The sequence below is a fragment of the Copadichromis virginalis genome, linkage group LG12 (genome assembly GCF_057382275.1).
Source record: "Copadichromis virginalis isolate Kocher_CV1m ecotype Utaka linkage group LG12, C_Virginalis_male_GT1.1, whole genome shotgun sequence".
NCBI classification, from domain to species: domain Eukaryota; kingdom Metazoa; phylum Chordata; class Actinopteri; order Cichliformes; family Cichlidae; genus Copadichromis; species Copadichromis virginalis.
The window spans coordinates 16,851,389-16,869,292 of record NC_140629.1 but is presented as its reverse complement, the minus strand read 5'-3'; the positions used below and the strand labels follow the sequence as shown (position 1 = coordinate 16,869,292).

General features: G+C 40.3%; 1 protein-coding gene across 1 annotated transcript in view; it reads right to left on the bottom strand.

Annotated features, from left to right (window-relative positions):
• Nucleotides 1-1,676: 1,676 nt before the first annotated feature.
• pdlim2 (PDZ and LIM domain 2 (mystique)) overlaps nucleotides 1,677-17,904 on the bottom strand; it is a 32,080-nt gene continuing 15,852 nt past the window's right edge. Inside the window, exons 7-10 of the mRNA XM_085475020.1 lie at nucleotides 9,765-9,877; nucleotides 4,604-4,752; nucleotides 3,841-3,952; nucleotides 1,677-2,847 (exon numbers count right to left, since the gene is read on the bottom strand). Of these exons, the coding sequence (XP_085331146.1) occupies nucleotides 2,655-2,847; nucleotides 3,841-3,952; nucleotides 4,604-4,752; nucleotides 9,765-9,877 (567 nt within the window). The 3' untranslated portion in view covers nucleotides 1,677-2,654. The remainder of the gene's footprint in view (nucleotides 2,848-3,840; nucleotides 3,953-4,603; nucleotides 4,753-9,764; nucleotides 9,878-17,904) is intronic.

The following is a 17,904-nucleotide window of genomic DNA, read 5'->3' as shown; positions in this document are numbered from 1 at the left end:
TCCTTCTTCCCTGTTCCACATCTGGACTCCATTCCAGGTGGAGTTATTGAGAAAGGGGGAGAACATCACGAAGGTGGAAAACAGAGAAGGTTGGAGGCTAAAAAAGCCAAAAAACGTATAGGGTTGAGATTGTGCCTCAGTGTCGATTTTGGCTGATGTTATACAAGCTTTTTGGGGATGTGTGACGAAGGCTGAGAGATGGTTTTGTATGTCGGTCGTCTTCTACAAATCCCACACTGGTAGAAAAACATGTAAAACAATGGGGTTTTCAGCACAATTAGAGAAACCAGACCCACTGACTGCTGAGTTTCAGGCAAAAAGTCCGGATTTCTGCCAATGGATAAACAAAAGAAAACTTCCAGCCGGGAAACAGACGTCAGGCGACCTGCTGCCGAGTGTTTCTCGAGGAGCTCGTGACATCTAGTGGTGAGATCCGCAGCGCACTCGTCACTCCTCCACTTCTGCACATTTCCTGGGTGAATGGTTTTATTTAACACTTTATGAGAACATTAAGCTCTTTACTTCTACATTTTTGAGGGGTTATCAAACGATGTGGTGCTGTACTGTCAACACTCATTTATCCGAAGTCTTTCAAGTAATTTAGAATTTAATCCAATATAATGCTGCAAAGGAGGTTTATCTTTGTAGTCATTGTATAATGATCCACAAATAATGCAGAAATCAATTCTATAATTGCCTAGTAACCGAAATCATAGTACACTCGCCTATGCTTCCCCCCACTTGTTTATATAAACATACCATCAGATTTCTCCACGAAATGAATCAGCTCATGTCCATATTTTGTTTCTAATCCTGCGCAAAGATTTTATAACGAAGTTTAAAAATCTTAATCCATGTGTAATTTGAGTTTTATCGCTTTCATAAGTTCATAAAGAACAAGTCTGAAACTGCAGTAATACTGCCGTCTTTTGGTCAGGAACGTGAATTACATAGCTGTTACACAGCCTCAAAGGCAACGCACGTCATAACTCTCCCTCCTCATGTGCTGCATAATTATATCAGACATCTCTTGTCATAGACGTGGGTCTCCCAACAACTTTGTAATGCTCATTCAGTTACAAGACCTGGATGGCAGATAAGCTTGTGGGAAAATAAAAGCATCCAAACTACCGTTCTAGTTTCCTTTTTGCCTGGTCTGCTATTCACAAAGCATGTTGGCAGATTTTTAATCTGGATGCCTCTTCTGACACAAACCACCCCAAGGGATTTGTGTCTCCTCCTGGGATGAACTGCAGAGCTTTTACTGGCACTGCACTATGGAGCCACTAGTAAAACAATTAAATATAATGACAAACATAATCCCTAGATTGTGTGCGATATAATATGTGGAATAATAAATATGCAAAAATGCATTTAAATAAACTGTCTACCTATCTGTACAACTTCTACTACAAAGAGATGTTTGCAGTTTGTGTATGTCACAGACCTTGTTCTACATTCAAAAATGTGCGGTAAAGAACCAGCTTACAGCAGCAGTTAAACTCTTTTCTGTGCTACTTTTGGCGAAACTCTTTCTGGTGTTAATATGGGAAGAATAAATGTTTCAAGTTGGCAGACATAGTTACATTAAAGAAACAATAACACATCAGGAAAACACTGCATACACACATACACATTTTGGTACACACAACTGCAAAACAGTTATTATCGCTGAGGAAGCTTCAGGTTGTGCGAATTTATTAAGTGCCACATGAAATGTGAACATTATAGTGCATCTCTGAGTACTGCTGTAAGTGTAGCATCATCGATTCTTTTCACACTATATGTCCTGTGCATACATTATGCATTTTAAGTGATCTACATTATAGAATACATTTCAATCACAAACATCAAAAATATTTGCATATTAAATGAAACTCTAGTCCCTCAAAAGGTAACAAAAACAGCCACAAAAAAAAATCCCCTCATTATTTATAAATTCAGATTACAAAAGAAATACAGAAAAACTCAGGGGTTTTTGGCCTGATACTAAATTTGCAACTCCTGTGTTTGTAACAGTGTGAACACCCTTTCCCTTCTTCCTTTCTGCCTCTCACTCTCACATGTGCACACACACCCACAGATGAAGGGAACGCCTGAAGAAGCCGCCACACCCCTGCATGAGAAAGTATGCACACATACACACCCACACAGCACTATCTGTGTACATTACATTTTTTAAAAAGGCATGCAGTGTAAGTTTTCTTTTGATCCCACTGTGTCAGCAGAAAATTTAAATGAAGATCCTGATCCTCAGAGTCAGCCCTGTTGAGTTTGTCCAAAGCAGTGGTGATTTGTAAATCTGGCCTTAGCATAATGTCATGTGGCTTGAGTCCATGGCAGCTGTGAATCATTAGGCCTAAGAATAACCTAAAGATGGCACGGAGGCTGGTTAATTAAAAAAAAAAAAAGAAAAAGAAAAGACAAACAAAGCCCCATTTCTCATACATTTACAAAGAAGGCAACAAAGTGTATTATATTACTGCAAAGTATGGTTAAATGTGATCAGAAAAGAGCATCCTCGACCATATTGTTGATTCATCTCCACCTCCGTGTATCTTCCCAAGATCTAAAACTCAGTCAGATGAGGTGGATATTTAAGCCAAACAGGCGGCCCTCTGTGTCCACAGTGAGGCAGGGGTGGAGTGGCAGACTCAGTGGTGAGGGGACACGGTGGCTGGGGGGGAGCTGCCCGGGCCCTGGTACCTTTCTTTGGCGTGCTTCTCACAGTACATCACATCTCCAATCCAAAAGTGCCCTCGCATACTCAGGTTAAGACCGCAATCTGTGCACGTGTAGCACTCGGGGTGGCGGAATCGATCGTCGTTGATGCGCACGGCCTGTGAGCTGCGGAGAGATGAGCGCAATCAGGCACCAAGAAAACAGACTAGATGATCGAACGGTGAAATGATGAGTTTCAACAATCAGCACAAATAATCACCATGCTAAAACAAAACAGTTAATAGACCCGCTTGAACTGTCTACAATTGATGTTTCAGACTCCTTTTGAAATTTTGTCTATTATTTTTCCCCCACAAATCGTTACACAGCAGACCACAATGGCAGTGTTGTGCACCAGGTAAACCAGAAGCATTCGTTCACATATTTCAGTTTCACCAGTTTATTCTGGTCATGTTAAGAGGCTCATGGCCTTCAGAGTATGACTCAAATTGGAGGTCAGATAATTTAAAATCAGTGATTTGATGTGCGAGTTTCACGGCAACTCATATCCTGATCTCATATACATCTTTATGATAATCTGATAACGATTAAGTAGTATATTATATATATAGTATTATATTCTATAAACACGTGAAGCCTCAAATATATAAAAAAAAAAAAAAAATAAGAATTCCCTCCAGAAAAGGATTTTGTATTTGTCATGTACACACTTCTCTATCCTGACTAGTCTTCCAGTTCCAGATAAATATTACCATTTGCAGCCAAATACTTAAATCTTTGTTCATTAAGACCCAAGTATTTTGCTTTTGAACTATAAGCACAGTGTCTTCTGTCTTTTGTTGAGGAACCCGTTCTCTTCGGTCACTCTACCATAAATGGCTGAGTGGTGCGCATAAGAGGGGAGCGGAAGTCTGACTCTCGTCACCAAGGCAAACACCTTTTGTCCATAATAGCTCAATCTGGTTGGGCTGGCAGGTCTAGAAGTCTCATGCACCACAGCTCAAGTGTGAAGGTTTTGTAATTGTGTAGCATCATTTGCAGATTTATAAGTAAAACAAACCAGCATCAAATCTTCTGAGTCTGAGACACAAATATATTATTATATCAACGGCTATGTTATCCAATTAAGCATGTAACTGCAGGCGACCACAGACTTACACAATTTTGGTACCACACCTCTCGCAGGTGTGGTATTTGCTGGTTCCTCCCACTGATGTGGTTGCTTTGGGGGCATTTGGTGAAAGATTTCCTGGAAACCTCAGAGCTGCCTCTGGAGAAAAACACACACACAGAGTTGCTCATGATGAAGTTTTGACACGCTGCGTCTCACTGCTCAACACATCAGCACTCTGTTTGTCTTCACTGTCCTCTGTCAGTGCAGCTTGTTTATGTTTCCGGTAACTGTCATCACAAGGTCGTCGCCTATGGGACACGCTATATGAAATTTCCAAATACTGGCCATTATCACGTCATGAAAGAATGTTATCACTATCTGGATTTATTTTCACTGCCAAAGATCAAAGCCAAAGGGGAATCAGACCGATGTATTCCATGATAACATTTTTATGACCCACACACTGCAGAGTTGCGCTCCTCATGACAAACATATGGAAGTGCATATGGTTCTGAATGATGCACATTTGTCAAGGATGGTTTCAAGATGGAGATGTGGGCAGCAAACAGAAACAAGAGAGGAAGTGAATTATAAAGTACTTGATATAGCTGACAGATGCAGAAAATAAGTCTCAAAGCAGCCAGTCCACATGGATAAAATCTCTGCAGTCACAAAGCCCTTTTGTGCTCAACTAATACCTACTGCCACTTTCTTGTGTGTTCTAACATACACACACACTTTTATATTTATGAAACAATGTGCACTTTTGTCTATAAAGGATGCTCTTTGGATGAATGAGCGTCTCACCTTTTTCGTCAGCCTCCAGGACCTCTTGCAGCATTTTAAAGGTGTTGGACTGACGAGGTGGATTGCGGGACTCCCTGTTCTCCTGGATCATCTTGTACACCTCTGAGTCTGTGTCGAACCTCTGCATGGCAAAGTCAGAACTGGGACTGCTGTAAAACAAACCAATAATAATCAGTATAGGATCTATTCATTTATATATGATTAAAAATATATAAATGTGTATGATACGGTGATATTAAAGCATTAAAGTTTGTATTATGACTGAATAGATGGACATAAAACCAAGTCACCAATAATAACTTAAAGCAGGCCTCTCCGGCTCTCTTTTGTACATTTGATTTTTGCTGCACTTTGGCGTGTTGCAATTTGCACAAGTTTGTGTTGAGTGTTTTGGCTGCAGTTTTGCAGGCAGAAGGCAAACTTTATCGGATATCAGTTGGTTCCTCTATGTAGATGTAAAAGTTTTTTTGTTGTTTTTTTTTTTTAAATAGTAACTGAAACTGAGTGCTGCTCATTATGAATGTCTGTTGTATTACACTCTGACAGAGTGCAGGCAGAGCAGGACGCATGAGCCTGTGAGTATAAGCTCAGGGCAAATCAAAGCTTTGAGTTAAGGGTAACTCTCTCCACACACATATTTGCAACTCATCACATGCATTTGCAGATTCACCAGAAGTGTGTTTGTAAAGAGCCAACTAAGAGGCCCATCTAAGTTTGAACTTCTTTAGCTGTTGCTCAGAACAGCGCTTTTATCTAATCTAAAATGGTAAAACAACTTATCTGATTTATGAGATTTCTGCCATATTTGTTCCTAAATCAATCTATATTGGCAGGTACTTCCAACGACTGCTTCAACAGCTCCAACATTGTACAATAGCAGAGACAACACCCAGACCAAACCAGAGAAGTCTCCCCTCTCATCAAAATTTAAAATATGATATTACAGTGGGAACTGTTGAATTTATTGATCAGGGGATTACTGTTATTTCAGGAAGGTTCTTGGGAAATTACTAGTTGATGCCAAGAAAAGCCATACAAGTATGATCTGGTATGATTTCTATGTGAAATGGCATGTTTATTTCTACATTAATAGCAACTCTGTACAAGAATTCAAACAATATCAAACTAATGCTCAACGTGCTCCACCAGTAACACCATACTTTGCTGTCTTGCTGTTAACTCAGCAAACAGCTACAAGGAAGAAACAAGGAGGGCAAAAGGCTAACTGAGAGAGCCACATCTCAAATCTAAAATCCTTAAAGAAAAAATAAAATAAAATAAAGAGCTTAACGAAAAGCGGCTTTGTTTTTTTTAGAAAACTTCTGATTAGTTAAAACCGGTTAACAAAGTAGTAATAAGAGAGGCTTGTGCATTACATAATCTATAGCACAAAATAACATCACCAAGTACAAAATTGATTCAAAAGCCTCTCCAACAGCCAAGAAACATGAGATCCCGCAGTTGCGTGTCTCTTTTTGTGAAGGTGTGACCTTTGGCCTTTTCAAAATGAAATGTCATCACATCATTTTATCCCATTAGAAACTTGTGAAATTAGCCCATGAGTTCTTGAGTTGTGGTGAAAAACGTGTTTCGACAAGCTGCACTGGCCCTGAGGTCAACTGCAAATCTGTGCCAAATTTTTATAAAATCCCTCGAGGTGACCTGACACATCATGTTCATGAGAATCCCTGCACGTACATGCAGACTGACAACTCAAACACATGACGCCTCCAGCCACTGTTGTCGCTGGTACACAGCCATAGAAAATTACTTCAAACTCTGCATTTTTGCAATTTCAGCTTCAGGTTAAGGGCAGGAGGGGAGAAGAAGCTTCCATCAAAGGGGATTAGACACTGTGAGCTGAATGATTATTACTTAACAGATAAAAGCTCCGTCTTCCAAGCAACCCGAGCTGAGGAAACCCATGTACTAAAATGTAGATTGGCAGAACATTGGTAAGACACAAAATTTTGTTCCTGTATGTGTGTTTGTCTGGAGGGAGTGTTTTCAGTCATGTGGAACCAGTCGGCCAGGTACACACTGTTCAGACTAGGTGCGATTTGATTACTTCAAATAGGAGCCGTTTTGTCAGCTAGAATAACCCAACCTGACTGACTGTCCCACCTGTTGTCACCTACTGCAGAGATATTTATGCTTTAACTGACACCTGTGGTGTGAAGACAAAGCCCTCAACTTCATTCAACACTGTTGTGATTTAACATACAGATGTGAACCTATAAAGCCTTTTTATTTATTTTTTTTGTACAACAACATTACAGTTAGCGTGTTGCTGGGTTTTGGCAGATTTGTAACATTTTTTAACTTCATGTAGCCTGGCTCTATACATTCAATTATTATGAGTTTAAAGCAGATTCAAGATGAGAAATCTGTGACTGTGTTGCTTTTAAAAAACAAATCAGTTCGCGTGACTGATAATTCAAATTATGAGACTAGACAACTTTGTTAAACTGGAATTGGGCTGAGGCAAAGAGACAGACGTGGCCATTGAAAAAGGAAACAGCCCTGGTTTCTTGGGTTTTAGGTTCAGGTTCACTGTCCAGCTGCAAAGATGAGTAATGGTTTTAAATGAACATGTTCAGAGAATTTTCATAAGATATATTTCTGTGTATGCAAAGCCCATTTCCCCCTTAGTGAACATGGCTGCAACAAACAAGGGCAAACAGACATAGCAACAAGTATGTGAATGAAACAAATGCTCAGACCCTTTCTTCTGCATCACTGAACATGGTTCAAATTGAAAACAGACCTCTCAGACCTCTCCAAGTTTTCCACATGCTCAGCTCCACCCTAAGCAAGCCATTTCCCCTTTTCCTTTCCCTCACCATCCCTCATGACATGCTATCTCAAAACAAATGGAAATTCTAGGTAAAAGAATAGAAATAACAGGACTTATGGTCAGAGAAAATAACATGCATCTGAACAAGCAGTCAAGCACACAGATTATTAGTGCAAGCACATTAAAACAACTATCACTTTTAAATCTAATTCCACAAAACTCTTGGGAATTGCGCTTTCCAATGTTCTCACATGTATATATCAGTGGCCAAGACAAATGTGCTGCTGGTTTCTGTATCCAGACTTGGCTCACGCGAGCAACAATGAGACCCAAGGCATAGCTGCATGTAGTCGAAACATCTAAGATCACAAAGCTAAATTCCAGCCATATTTATGAACTGGTTTCCTTGAAGTACAACATCTAAACCAAAGTCAAAACATATGGAGAGAAGGAATTAAAAACAGCAAAACATAAGATGACGAGACTCACCTCAAAAAGAAAAAAAGAGAGAAAGAGAGTGAAAAAAGTGGGGAAGAACAATTCCAGCTAAAGTCCTTGTCCTTTTAACAGTGCTAGAGCAACTCGGCAAACATACCAACATACAAAAGAACAAACAATATTGACACACAAGCAGATGAAGAGCACACACCTCTATCTAAACCAGACGGCACAGAAAATGCAAGAGTGACTGAAAGGTGTGCCTTTAGCTGAAACTCATTGGCCATGCATCATGAAGGGGTGGGAAAATGGGTGTTACAGAGTCTGTGATTGGCTGGAAAGAACAGGGAGAGACTTTCTGTGCTAGCTCTAGACTGGGGGCCAATTAGGGGGAGAAGCAAAAATCAATCTTTTTTGGGAAGGGTCTGACTACAGCTGCTGACACATCACTAGCTATGGTTAGCCCAGCTGGACTTGGGTCTAAAGTCCAAAGTCAACTATCGTGCACTGAGGAGGGGAAAGAAAAAACAGCCACCGTGAGCGTGCTGACAGAAAGGATTGTGTGAGAGACTGAAGTGAAAACACCAATTTCTTCTGGGACAACAAATATTCCAAACAATGCTTAGGAGGGCAGCACCTGCACAGTGGGAACAGAATCAAATTACAGCTACATCACCTAATCAGAGAGGGTGAGGCAGGAAACAAGAAACTAAAGTGTTGCTGAGGGAGGTGATGAGCCGTTTCCCAAAGGTTCATTTGACTCCAAATGTTTCTGCAAAAAGCAGTAAACATCGAGAACCACCTGGACAATATCAGTAGATTCACAAGCTGGCTGTTTTACTCTAAATGAAGGAACTGGTTTGGCAGATTTCTCAGCTAATCTGCATTTTGACAGAGATTTTAAAAATGAGGAAACAACTGAGAAACTGAAAGAATTTTTCAAGATGAGATCACTGATGCAACCAGATAAAACTATTTTCACTTCTGTAGAGGTAATAATAAGTGTCTTACTACTAACACAGTGTAATGCAAATAGCCTTAATTGTTATTATAATTTGGGTGTAATTATTTCTTTGATAAAGTACAAAATTTGAGAAGGATCACAAATGTAAATACAAATCTCTCTATAAAAATCTAATAATAAAGAAGTTCGATGATTACCACCCGTTTTAGTAGTTTTCCAAAATTTCAAAATACATGTGTGCATGGTCTGCAAGTACCCACTTTCATGCCATATTTGCAGCTTTACAGTTATAAATGAGGTACCAGGTGATGGTGGAATGTGCAGGTGCAGCCTCTACAGGCCTATAGGTGGCACTAAATTACTGCATTGAAACTGTGTATACTCCAATTAGACAGGAAAAAAACTTACGCTGTAGTACATGTTAAAGCTTTAGGTTCTGTTGTGCATTGTCCTCTAAAGGGGCCCTCGAGTAGTTGGATATCAAGCTATCATGTGAAAGAAAAACCAGAGAATCAAATCAAAGGAAAAGCCATCGTCAACCAACTGCTGTTGTAAAATATTTTGCCTCCATGTTCCTCCAGAACATCTTGGTTATGGATGTGGTGGAAGCACTGTTTACACAAAACCAGGAGATTCCCAGCTGCATTAAAAGTTGGGAACTGTGAAGGCCATAACACATGATTAACATAATTTTCATACTTAAAGACAGAATGTTCCCACAAAGTTGACCAAGTTAACTCCCAACTATGGCCACAAAATGCCAACCACGGCTTAACACAGCCACTGTAAACCAAGTCGGGTTTTTCCTTTGAGCGTGCACCTAAATTTTAAGCCTAAAGAAGTGAAAGAGTCCCGGTTTGCTCTCAGAAAAAGAGAACAATCCATTTGGTGTGGTAATCCTGTGTGTGTATAGGAGTCAAAAGTAGGTTTTAATTATGTTGGAGTAAAAGTGTAACATTTACCTGCGATGAGGCGACACTGGTACGTCACGCTCAGTGGGACTTTGGGGTGAGAAGCGTCCTTGTGGAGTTGTGTTGGACACAGAGTTGTTTCTGTAGTCTGAAGGCGAGAAGTCCTGTGGAGAAGGAGAGAGCAAAAATGTATGAAATGATGCAATTTAAACATAAGAGACACACCAAGTGTTTTGCTCCATTCAGAGACAGGAATTCAGTGGGTGAGATTCTGAAGAGCTTCTCCACCAAGGAGTGTTTTGGTATTGACGGCAGTTCGTCCATATTTCCAGAAACTCTAAATATGAAAACCTGAAATAAAATTATATCTTTTGAAAGACACATTCAGTCAAGATCAAACCAGGCGAGATCCGATTGAAACCTTCATCGGATTTTAGACAAATGTTTCAACTTCAAGTACCAAATAAGCTACATGCTTGCATTGTTTAATGTGATTCACTGTGCTGCCAAGGTTTTGACAGCTTGAGTCACACCGACATTCCTTTTACTGGTTGTTCCTGCTGATCCATTTCAATCTCAGCAAGCTGAATTAACATTGTTTCATCGTGTTAATCATGCACAGTCTTAGGTGTGCTCCACTCCCACAGCTGATAGATGACTGATGGTGTAGAAACAGGTGTTTGGTACTAACTGGAAAATTGGTTTGAAGAGAAACTCAGAGCCAGCTTGTACTGTAATAGGTTCCAGATGCTCTACAAACCTGATGATTATTCATCTGTAGTTACTGTAGTTAAACAGCAGCATCACACAAATCAGTCAAAATGAACACTTACAGTACAAATACTGAAATTGAGAAATCTTAGTCAAGTGAAAAATATTTGACTTTTGACAGAAGAGGGCGCTAAGTACCTACAGGTGATCCAGCAGTTCCACCATTAAGTTAAAGGTAGATTTTTCCATCTTTACTCTAACAGTATGGGTTGAAAAAAAAACTCCTGAAATTCATTCCTCAGCATGTTAGTTTAGCTCAGGAAAAGAAATATGCAGTACAGAGTTAAGACAGAATCATCAAAATGCCATATTATATTTCCCAATCCTGAACTTGGAAGCTGAAAGCTTGATTATGATTTAGAGCAGTACATGTGTTACATGTTGTCTGAATATTTCCTGGTGAATATCATTCAACAAGGATAATGGACTAGCCAACCTGTGGCAAAAAGAAACCTGGTAGTTATTTCACTGCTGTCTTTTCAAAACTGGTATTTTAAGTCCTCATGACTACTTGGCACAGCTCAGAATAATTAGCAGTCATACTTGTTGATCACATATGCTGCAATATTCCTACTGAACTTTACTTGTGAAATAAAGCTGTTACTTCATTTCATCTCCCGCACACAGTGCACACAGTGCAGGAGATCTTGTGCTAGAAATCGCAAAGCCCACAGACAACCCAAGAGTACAGCTTTTGCAATAAAGCTCACCGATTTTTTTTTTTCTCCTCCCTCAAATGTCACCAGCTGGCACAAGTGTTACATGGGCTTCACAGCAAAGTGGCTCCACCCAACCTTTTGAACCAGCACACATCTGAAAGTCAAGCTGGAGCTGATGCAAGAGCTCAGTACTGAACAAATAGCATGGATGGAGTCAAAGATTTGTGTGCCCAATGCCAGCACCCGCTTCCAATTCAGAAACTCTTTGAACAATGTCTCTGTTCTCAATCGAGTCCAATTTTCCTGCTCTTTTTCCTTAGTGAGTGGGTAGATTAGTGGCGGATGCCAGGAAGCCTTTACCAGAAATGATCACTGGGATGGCTCCCCATGATTCCTCCCAGGATAAACCCACCACAAAAGGCAGAGGCTCAGAACATCATATATTTCGTACTATCACTATGCACGAATAGAGACATCCATGCTGTCTTTATTTGAGCAAATCTCTAGGGAATGTACTGGAGGGATATGTATAGATTCTTTCTTAAAGACCTAGTGAAGCCAAGCAGTATGTACTGATGAATCTATTCTAATACAAACCAAATATATGTTACATAAGTGTCCAGCTACTGAATGTGGATCTTCATGCATTCCAACATCATAAGAATTTAGGGATAAAAATCACAGCTCGGCTCGGAGACTCAAGAGGAATGCAATGAAGTAAAGAAAAACAAAAGGGATAAAGAAAAAACACATGCGCTCCACTGTGACAGGGAGTATGCAGCTGTGACTGAGCTTGACCTTAGAAAGTTAAAAAAAAACTTTGTCTGCACAACCAGAGCAGCTCTCCCATCACCACAATCCATTCTGCGAAATCCAGTGCCAGAATTTTATAGCGGTAACTGTTACATGACTAGCAAAGCCTTAACCAATGCTTCCTGCATATGCTTTGTTCCAGATCATCACGGTTGCATTTTAAGCCTTTGAACCATTACACACAGTGATCTCAGTTCTACAGTGCATTTGGGGAACTGCATCATGACAGTGCCAACAATACCCCCATGTTTCATGTACTAGAAAACTCAAGAAGAAATACGGGTGAGCTGAGGAAAGCCCATTTTCTTTCTTGGATGAGAGAATGGTCACAGATGGAAGAGACCAGCGGAGAATATCATCAGCCAATTTTTTTGTGGTTCCAGTGGCTGGCAAGAAGAGGAAGCTCTGATTAAAGCTGCGCTGAACTGTAATCAGGAGTTCATAGTCAACAATCCCAAGATCATTAGGGCAAGTTGCTGGAATGCTGTACTGCATTTAAAATAACATATCAAGCTATTGAGCACTATATATCCTCTTTAGGTATACTGTTTAGCTTATTATGGTGTGTTTGTACATACAAATGCACAGAGACAAAATCTGCCTGGAGAACAGATTGGATATCCACGTCCCATTGGTCCAACACAAACAATGTTTTTTGCCAAAGTAACATGCAAGGTTTCAGAATTTGGGTTTTTCTATGTGCTTTTTCCATTTCAGTGTTAACCATTTTTCATGCTTGAAGTTCTATGATATTTAATATAATGCCCAAACAGCCAATACCAACACAAAACAAAATAAACTCCAGCATTTAAAATGTCTTAATTTTAAAATCTCTAACTTTATGTATGAGGCCCTTTGCAGCAGTAAGACGGAGGGCCACATCTGTCTTACTGTGGAAAACATGGCAACTTAAGGTTGTGCTGAAACCTGCTGTTTATTTTCATCGTTCATCCATTTTATACACTCACATCTTCCATGGCAGGGGAGAGGGGGCTGGAGCCTATCCCAGCATGCTTGGGGAAAGAAACAGAGAAGACCCTTGTGCGTCAGCAAAAACTGACCCGACATTTATGGGATTCAGCTTGATTTTAACATGTGAAAATACAAACACTGGTGCCCCAGAAACTCACATATTACAAAGTATGCATTGTATTAAAACCTACATTCTTTAGTCTTGACATTCATGTAGATGTTACCTTGGCAAGTACCATTCACCTTAATGTTCTTTCACATAAAGCATAACCACACACTATTAAGTGACACAAGTGGTCTCAACCAGAACATGCACAACACAAAAAAGTTCTCCAGCCTTGGTCAGATGGGGATCTGTTGGTCCCCTTCTGACAGGTGCACCTGATCCAACCCAGTCTATGAAGGGCCAAACTGGCAACCTACAAGACCCAAAAGATCTGCTGCCAGCATCCACGATTGTGTTTTTTTAAAGACACTTCTGGGTGCATTGGCAAATATTTATTAGTAATGTTAGTTATAAATGTATGCTGATTATTCCTATCTGTGGATTGTACCCATCCAAAGTTAAACCAGCTTAATAGCACTAGCTAAGAGCTTAGGCCTCAGTCACACAGGCTTGATGACCCTCATGTCACTACATAGGTTGCTGGCTGTCACCAGGTAAAATAAATGTTGTGGCCGCCTGTAGTTTTTTGCTGTAGTGAAACTACAAGAAGTTTGGTGCAAACCAGAAATGGACACTGTTCTTTCCCTCTTCCCAACCAACACACTTCAAAAGTCGCAACTTTAACTGACCAGTTTTACTGATCGGCAAATAATTTGTTGGTGTTTGTAACATTTGCCAGCAACCTCCCACAATGACTTGCCAACCGGTCAAAGAACACAAAATTCTCTCTAGCCGCTGACTGATCTCTAGGCCTTTACAAATCCATTTCACAGTAACTACCAATAACCTACAGCAACCCACCAGCTAGAAAATAAATATTTTTCTCTGGCAAGATGGTTGGCAACTGGTATGTTGGCCTTGGCCTGGCCTGTGTGGTGGTAATGTCTGTCTCCAAAAAAGAAAACAAAACAAAAAACACAGCAGCAGCCAAAACACTAATTGAAGATTCAGAATGCAGAATCCAAAAACGCCTGAGACACTGCAGTGGCTACACACACCTTTGAAAGACTTATATACTCCTAATATGTGATCAGCGTTGCTTTGGCACATAACAGTAATCAACCCACTAGAAGGCAGGTGATTTTACTGTTGTGGCTGATCTCTGCAAAACAAAACTGTGGGCAACTATAAATGGGACGTATTCATTTACCAATATTAGAGATAAAGCCTTAGTGCATTATAAAAACTGTTACAAAAGAAAAAAAAAAATCATTCTAAACACAATCAAGAGTTTATCCATTTTAGACACAACAAGCATAAAATGCCAAAATAAAGTGAAGGCAGCTGTTTCAGATAAAGACCCATGGGAAACACTGGGGACAGTGCCAGCAGAGGAGTCTTCAGTCTGGCTCCAACCAAGCCACTGTGCATCATCATTACCACCCTGCAGCTTCAATTACAGGGCACTGGCCAGCAGCACATAGGAGTGATGCCTAGAGGAGCTACTTTTGGGAAGACAGTTGCTGCTGTAAGAAAGTGCTGTAACTGCTAATTCACTGTCTCCACCTCAGACATGAGTGCTGCACTACAATGAGGCGGGGGACACCAGACATTCTGGGCTTGGTAATAATCAGAGCTGTGTAGGTTTTTTCCTATCCAGCAGTGGGCACTGGTGGAGGTCCTGAGGCGAAGAGTAACCTACTCGTTATCCACTGTTACTGATAGATCCCTGCCTTGTAATTATGTCTGAGCAATGGTGCATTACTGTGTACACATTCTGTTACAAATAAAACACAATACATGGTTAAACACAGGACATCTTTTTGGAACAAAAAAAAAAAAAAAAATCATGTAATTAACATTCTTTACCTTTTTTATTGGCTCATGTCCGACTGCCCCTGCGTTATGAAAGGTCTTACATCTCCGACTACAGTCCTGGTTCCAATAATGATATGACTAAAACAATGTGCTGAGACTATACCTGTGCATATAATCTAAGACAATTAAGACTTAAAGGTAATTTTCTTTTTAATCTAAATGCATGCTAACTTCGTGTTCTGTTTTGTTTTTCCAAAATACTGATGCAAAAGTCTTACGGGACTCCAGTCTATGCTGCAGCATGCAATTCTTTACAAGTCAAGCTCATTTTTCTCAGGGTTTATACATAGACATTTGTAAAATAGGCTTATATAGAGCAGTGACACTGAACAAAGGAATAGATTTTTGTGACTTTGGTCCTAATAGCTCCTCTACTCTCTACTCCTTTACCATGGCCACACACAATCAAACTGTACAAGATTAAATGAAGAACATAGAAAACAAGATAAGAGGATGATTCTAAACATACAGTACTGCCAAGAAACATTGGATATCGAATGAGCAGCATTCTGATACACCTCTGAATGGATGAGCATACTGGGTGCTGCAAAACATGCTTGACAGAAACAGATCGTGAAACAGTTATTAAGTGCTGCAGTTTTAGTTTAATAAACAAATGATTCCTGAAGCTAAAAGTAATGAAGTAAGATCTCTAGTGTAGGTGGCCTGAGAGAGAGACTCACTGCTACCAAAACTGAATAGGTCAATAATATGTCTGCATAGTGTTTTATACACAAAGGGTGCTTTGAGCAACACATTTTTATCCCTATAAAATTCCCCACAAGGCTCTGACTGAATCAGCATATCAAGCTCATTAGACATCTGGAGTTCATTATGGTTGGACTAAAAATCACTGGACTTCCAATTCATGGTTGGCGAGATGACTCTCTTCACATGCGCCAAAAAAGAAAAAAAATGTGTGGTGGGGTTACAGTAAGAGTCAAGACGAGCTGAATGTAAACAAGACTGACGATCAAATTTTTATAAAGACATTTTTGTAGTTTTTTTGGTGTTTTTACAGTTCCTCCCACAAAGATAACAGAGCTCTAACTGTAAGTAGTCTCACAGCATCACAACAATATGTTCCACTCTCACATTTCACACAGATTTAAACCAACTGTACTGAATACTGGAGTACTCTGTATAGCGATGGAAAACTGCCACATATATTTCAACAGGAATGTCCACAAATGACTATAGACCATAAATCTAACATGTCAGCATTTATGGTATGTCAGTGCAGAAGAGTTACTCTCCACATGTCATTTCTGCAGCCTAACAGTTATGATTCACGATCACCCAATCCACCCCTGGTAATCACTACACTAAAATGTGGGTGTTGTACTGTGTAAAACTACAAAAATATATGCTAACATGTCTATTTTTGTTGGCACGAACATATCAAGGGGCAGTTATTCATGTCATTCCCTTGACAACAACTTTAGGAATGTTGACATTATGCTCAACCACCTTCGTAAACACCAACAACTTGTAAAAAGGTCCATCTCTCTCAGCCAACAGTTCTCCATAAAACTTTCAGGGCCATCTATCCCCATGAGTGCACCCAGAGGCCTGCAAAGCTCAGGGAATCAAAAGTGTCCCAGTTTGCTTTTCCATTCCAGGGGAAAGAAAAACAGCTGTGCTGATCAATCAGAGGGGATGACGAGAGGCATGCTGCCCACGGAGAGGCCACAATGGACCCCGAGCTTAACGGCTACGAGTCCACGTGAAAGGGCCTCACACTGCCCAGTCACAGAGCTCACTGTGCAGAGAAGAAAACATCCCTCCACCATGACCGTGCAGCCAGCACTGCTCCCCAGACACTGGCTTGGCTTAGCACAGCACCAGCATGCCAAACCAAACAAGAGGCCCACTCACATCAGATCTGAGAAAGTGCATCATTCCAAGCCATCATCATCTATATAATATGTATATTTCTATTTAGTAAAAAGGAGTGGCCATTTCTGTTGAGCTGAATTTTTCTTAAGTTCCCAGCCTCTTTGATACTTTAATTACTTCAATTTTCATCCAACTGTGTCTATAAAGGTTTATATTTTGACACCATTAAAAATAAACTCCATTCTTGAATGCCAAGTCATTTTTCCTGCTCCAATTTGATGAGCACAGTTTTGGCCTCAATTTAGAATAACGAAGCACAAGGCCGCCTTCCTTCTGTGACGGCTATCCTCCTGTGAAGAGAACAATGGACAGTAATGCATGAAATAGAGGATGTGGGGATTGACAGCTACTTCTTTAGATAAAGAACTCCGTGACATGTCATACAGCCAAGGCCACTGCACCAAATTTAGAATCGAGAGGAAAAGTTTGGCCAGCGCTGGCACAAAATGTTGTGTTGCCCGGCTGTAGCTGGAGATCTTACACTACTGAGGATATTTGTAAAGCAACCTCACTGTCCCAGCACAGGATCGGACAGCCCACTAAGGCAACCCTCAGGAACCTCAAAGTGCAGAAACTGCAAACCCAGACACGGAGCCTAGTCTTAATGGTCGAGCGACGGGTCATGTCTCATGAAGAGCAGTTTGGTTTTGGCTCTGCTCAGTGCAACAGAGATCCCATTGTGGTCACTTCATGATGATATAAACAGATGCTCTGAATCATGACAGTGGCCGAGCAGTTCAGAAACAAGCTTATGTCCAGATTCCAGTAATCTAGGATGCACCATGCATTTAGCTCTTTTGTCACGACTGTGACTTCAAAAGCAGTTTGTAATATAGCCAATGATTTGAGAGTTCAATTCCCAGTCCCTCCACGTCCTGAAGTATTCTTGATTGATAAATATGAGCCACTGATAAATAAACTCTATAGTTCATATTCACCACAAGGCAAGTTGGTATAAAAGTAGAGGTAGAAACAGCACTATAGTAAATATAAATATACTAAAATGTCTGTTTTTAACCTTATAAAGACTGAAGCATGAAATAATTTGCAGATAATTCTAGTGTATCAGGAAAAAAATATATCCCCACTTGTG